Source organism: Lagenorhynchus albirostris, chromosome 15 (genome assembly GCF_949774975.1).
Source record: "Lagenorhynchus albirostris chromosome 15, mLagAlb1.1, whole genome shotgun sequence".
Taxonomy (NCBI): domain Eukaryota; kingdom Metazoa; phylum Chordata; class Mammalia; order Artiodactyla; family Delphinidae; genus Lagenorhynchus; species Lagenorhynchus albirostris.
In genome coordinates this window covers 81,213,226-81,217,524 of record NC_083109.1, presented here as the reverse complement: position 1 = coordinate 81,217,524, position 4,299 = coordinate 81,213,226, and the positions used below count along the sequence as shown (strand labels likewise).

Here is a 4,299-nt window from a genome sequence, read left to right as displayed (position 1 = left end):
GTGGGAAGGAAGGCTGCAGATGGGGCAGAGTTCCGTAGGCAAGCCACTGGTCAAGCTGTGCCTGCCCCTTAGGCAGCTCCCCTGCTGGTTCTCCTGCTTACAGGTCTTCCTCTTCCCAAGTTCCACCACTTCCCTACCCCTTAGCTGGGGTTGAGGGGAGTGTCAGAGCCTTCTTCCTAAGGAGAAACCAGGGGGGCCCTCCCTCCCACGGGAAGGACATCTCAGGTCCCCCTGTGGCGTCTGTTCCCTTCCCTGTCCCGCCCTTCCCCAGAGCCTGCCCAGGGTTGGTACCCTAAGGCAGGGCTGGGAAGGGAGCCTGAGCCACCAGCCTGCTCACACTACAGCACAGCCTGGGGACAGGGAAAACCTGGTCACTGTCACTTTAAGTCTCCTGAGGGAGGGGGTCCTCGACCCTGGATTCACCACCCTGAGGAAGACAGAGAAGGAAGTGGGGCAGGTTTGCGGACAGCACCAAGCAGCGCTCCTAGGGCCCGCTCACACGTAAAAACTTCCTGCGATGAGACCGGAAACACAGGTGCTGTCCCCACCACGGCAGCCCCCAGAGCCTGGGCCAGAGGGGAGCCATGGACAGGCCCCGGGCCCTGGGCCTGCTCTTGGCGCTGCTGACTCTCTGCATCACTGCTGGTGAGTGGGGGCCAGAGAGAGGCAGAGGCCATGGAGATGGGGCAGAGACCCAGGCCTGGGTCCTAGCTCCTGTGCCCATATCCCACAGGGACTCCTGAGGTGTGGGTGCAGGTTCAGATGGAGGCCACCGAGTCCCCGTCCTTCACTGTCCGCTGTGGATTCCTGGGATCTGGCTCTGTCTCCCTGGTGACTGTAAGCTACGGGGGCCCCGATGGTGCCGGAGGGACCACGCTGGCTGTGTTGCACCCAAAGTTCGGCACCCAGCACTGGAACCCTGCCTGCCGGGCCCACTGGGAAACCAGAACCAGCATCTCCCTCACCTTGGAAGAGTCCGAGGGGAGAAGCTCCAGTCCCAACACCACCTTCTGCTGCAAGTTTACTTCCTTCCCCGAGGGCTCCCAGGAGGCCTGTGGGAACATCTCCCTCAGCCCAGACCAAGGTGGGGCTGATGAGGAGAGGGGGCCCTGGGAGGACAGGGAGGGACTTGGGGGTGCCAGGCACCTAACCGGTATGTCTCTCCCTGTGCACAGGGCTCCCTGCTCCTACTCCAGCCACCATGCTGCGAGCTGACCTGGCTGGGATCTTGGGGGTTTCGGGGGTCCTTCTCTTTGGCTGCGTCTACCTCCTCTACCTCCTGCGTCGGCAAAGGCACTGGTGAGACTCAGCCCCTGCTGATCCAAATCCCCACGGCACTGGGCCAGCCACATGCTTTGCCTCTGACCCTCCTAACTCTCTCCCAGGTCTGTCATGAAGCTTCAGCCACTCAGCCACAGCAGCCCCCAGACACAGAGGAGAGCAAGTGTGAGGATCGGGGGATGGCTTTGGAGAGGGGAATGGAGGGGGCTGGAGGTGGGGAGCCACGAGGTGGAGCCTCACTTGAGCCTCCTTCCCCGTCTCCCCTGCAGGCAGCCGGCCAAGCCTCCCTGACCTCTCTCCACATCCCCTATGCCACCATCAACACCAGCTACTTCAGCCCGGCAACTCTGCACCGGGTCCTCCCACCCCAGCCCCCACCCAGGTGGGCGCCACTCCCCAGCCAGAGCCCCGTCCCCTGGGCACCCCTGCCAGCCTCCACTCGCAGCAGCTTCATCTCTGTTGAGAACCGACTTTACGCTCAAGCAGAAAAGGGGCCTCTCCACGCCAGCACCGACCTCATCCCGCTCCCGGACTGTCTGGGGCGCAGAGCCATGGAGGGGCGTTAGGAGTTCGATGAGAGGGACCCCAAGTCCACTCTGCCTTTCTCCTCTCCTGGGCCCCTAGAACCCCCTTCTGTTGGGTGTGTGTCCTGGTGGTCCACTGTCTTTGCACAGCTTGTTTTATTCTCAGGCTTCCAGTAAGTGTCTCCACACATACCCCTCCAGGGCCCACTTGCTGTGGATGTGGTCAGCACGAGTGCATGCGTGGGCGCACGTGTATGTATGTGAAGTGACAAAACCCCATCCCGGGTCGTTTCCTGTTTTCAAGTCCCCAGCCCTCCCAGATGAGGTTGATAACTAAACCAACAAGAATGGTTTTTCTGACCTGGGCTTTGGCTGGGCCTTTTTTTCTTTGGGGGGGGGGTGGCGGTTAAGATGTTAGAGTAGTTTCAACCCCCTGGGATGCAGGGGCCAGGTTAGACCCGGAGGGGGAGGGTGACTCAGCGTGGGGATCTCTCCTCTGCCTGACAAGGGACAGGGGTGTTCCTGGCTCTGAAGACCTTGCTGAGGGATGCCAAGTGGGAAGACAGGATTGGGGGTCTGGTGGCCCCCAGACAGGATGGCCCATATTCAAATCGCACTGTGTCCTAGGACAGCAGCAAGGGCTTCTGAAGCTTCAACCCAGAAAAGTCCCTAGGACAGGGGCTCCCTGAGATGGCCTGGGGGTGGGGCCCTGATGCCCTCCCTCCACAGAGTGGACATTCAGAGGCAGGGGACCCACCTCAGATCTGCCCACAGTGGCTTCCTCCGGCTCCTCTCCTGTTACTAGGGCACCAGGACTACTCCCCACTGGCCAGTCAGGGGGAGGCAGAGGCCCGCTCAGACACAGGGACTGAGCCCATGCTCCCCCGCCCACTCATCTTCCCATCTGGGAGCAGCCCTCCTGTAAACAGGCCCAGCAGCCTGGGCCTCATCGCACGTTTGCCACATGAGACAACATGGTGAGAGAGCTCTGTAAGCTGCAAGGCTCCACAGAACGTGATGGATTCCGGTGACAGGGGGAGGCCTGGGCCTGGAACCAGGCTAAGGCAGCACCCAACCAGGGTGAATACTGGGGGGTGGGGGGTGTTGGGGGAGACAGCTGGCGCTCAGCCCCTTCCTTGGTCCTGCATGTGGAAAGTCCCAGGCAGTGCCACCTGCTATCCCAGGAACCATTCCTTCTGCCTGGCTCAGGGAGGGCCTGCCCAGAGGCTATGTTCAACCACAGAATCTTCCAGAAACCCAGCTTACTATTGCAGGCATTGTTCAGACATGGTGCTCTCAGAACCCATCCCCATCAAGCCACCAGCTCTATACCACGCAGGAGAGAGGGTGAACCAGACAGGGTGAGGGGGTGGCTAAGGGTCATCAGGCCTGCCTTCCTCAGCCCGTGGGCATCGTCATCTTCTGAGGCGCCCTCAGCACTGGCCTGGGCAGCTCAGTAGTCCCTGCAGGGCTGGGGGTTCAAGAGAGAGAGGTGGGGCTGCAGAAGTCCCCGAGGAAGGTAAAGAGATGTAAGGGAGGGGGTAGCTCAGGGTCAGGCAGCCTTGGGACCACGTCAAGACCAAGCACAGGGGTGTGTGGGCAACGGGGCTCAGGGGAGGCCTTGTAGGAAGCCTCACTTCCCTAGGAAGAGACTATTCATGGGGTGGGGGCGCAGCTCTAGGGCTCCCAGGCCCTCAGCCTGGCCACTTGCCCATCAGAACGTCAGGGGAGAGGCCCCATTCCATCCCCCGCCCCCCCCAACCCCGGGCCTGAGCCCACTTTCCACAAGCTCAGGAGGCCACAGCCCAGCCTGGTCCTGCACTACATGACACCAAAATCCTCGAGACCCAGGAAGTCTCCGCAGCTGGCCTGACCCCCACTGCCCAGTCCCAAGTGCCAGAACCAGCAGCAGTGAAGGGACCAGCTGAGAGAGCCAAGTTGTGGCCCTGCACCTGGAGGTGTGGCCCTGCACCTGGAGGTGTGGCCCTGCACCTGGAGGTGTGGCCCTGCACCTGGAGGTGTGGCTGCACACGGCCCCCCACAGCAGCATCCAGGCCCCCCCTCGGAACCCAGTCGTGGAGATCATGCTCTGCTATTCCTTCATTCAACACATGGGGAAACTGAAGCCCAAGAGGGAGAGAACTGGCCCAAGGGGACAGGACTGAACCAGCCCCAGCACCTCCACGAGGCATCCAGGACACGCCCTCAGCCAGAATCCCTCAAAAGCCTTGTGCTCTGAGCTGACCTGGCTTGGAATCCCAGGGGCCACTCCCCTGCTGTGGGACCCCCAAGTGGTTTACTTAGTCTCTAAGAGACTCACTTTGCTCCTCACATAAGGGGAGGTAAGGCCTGAGGGGAGTGTGGAGATTGTAAACCAGGACCAAGTACTAAGCAGCTTGGCACGAAGTATCTTATTTACTACTTTGAAAACACCTACCACTTCGGCGTGTTATAAGCCCATTTAACAGAGCCCAAGGTCACGCAGCTGGGAGGC

General features: G+C 61.1%; 1 protein-coding gene across 1 annotated transcript; it reads left to right on the top strand.

The window, feature by feature from the left end:
* Positions 1-584: 584 nt before the first annotated feature.
* On the top strand, positions 585-2,097 carry PVRIG (PVR related immunoglobulin domain containing). The gene is made up of 5 exons (XM_060124108.1): positions 585-645; positions 734-1,084; positions 1,176-1,299; positions 1,386-1,446; positions 1,551-2,097. The coding sequence occupies exons 1-5, from the start codon at positions 585-587 to the stop codon at positions 1,845-1,847; spliced, it is 894 nt and encodes a 297-aa protein (XP_059980091.1). The 3' UTR covers positions 1,848-2,097.
* Positions 2,098-4,299: the final 2,202 nt, after the last annotated feature.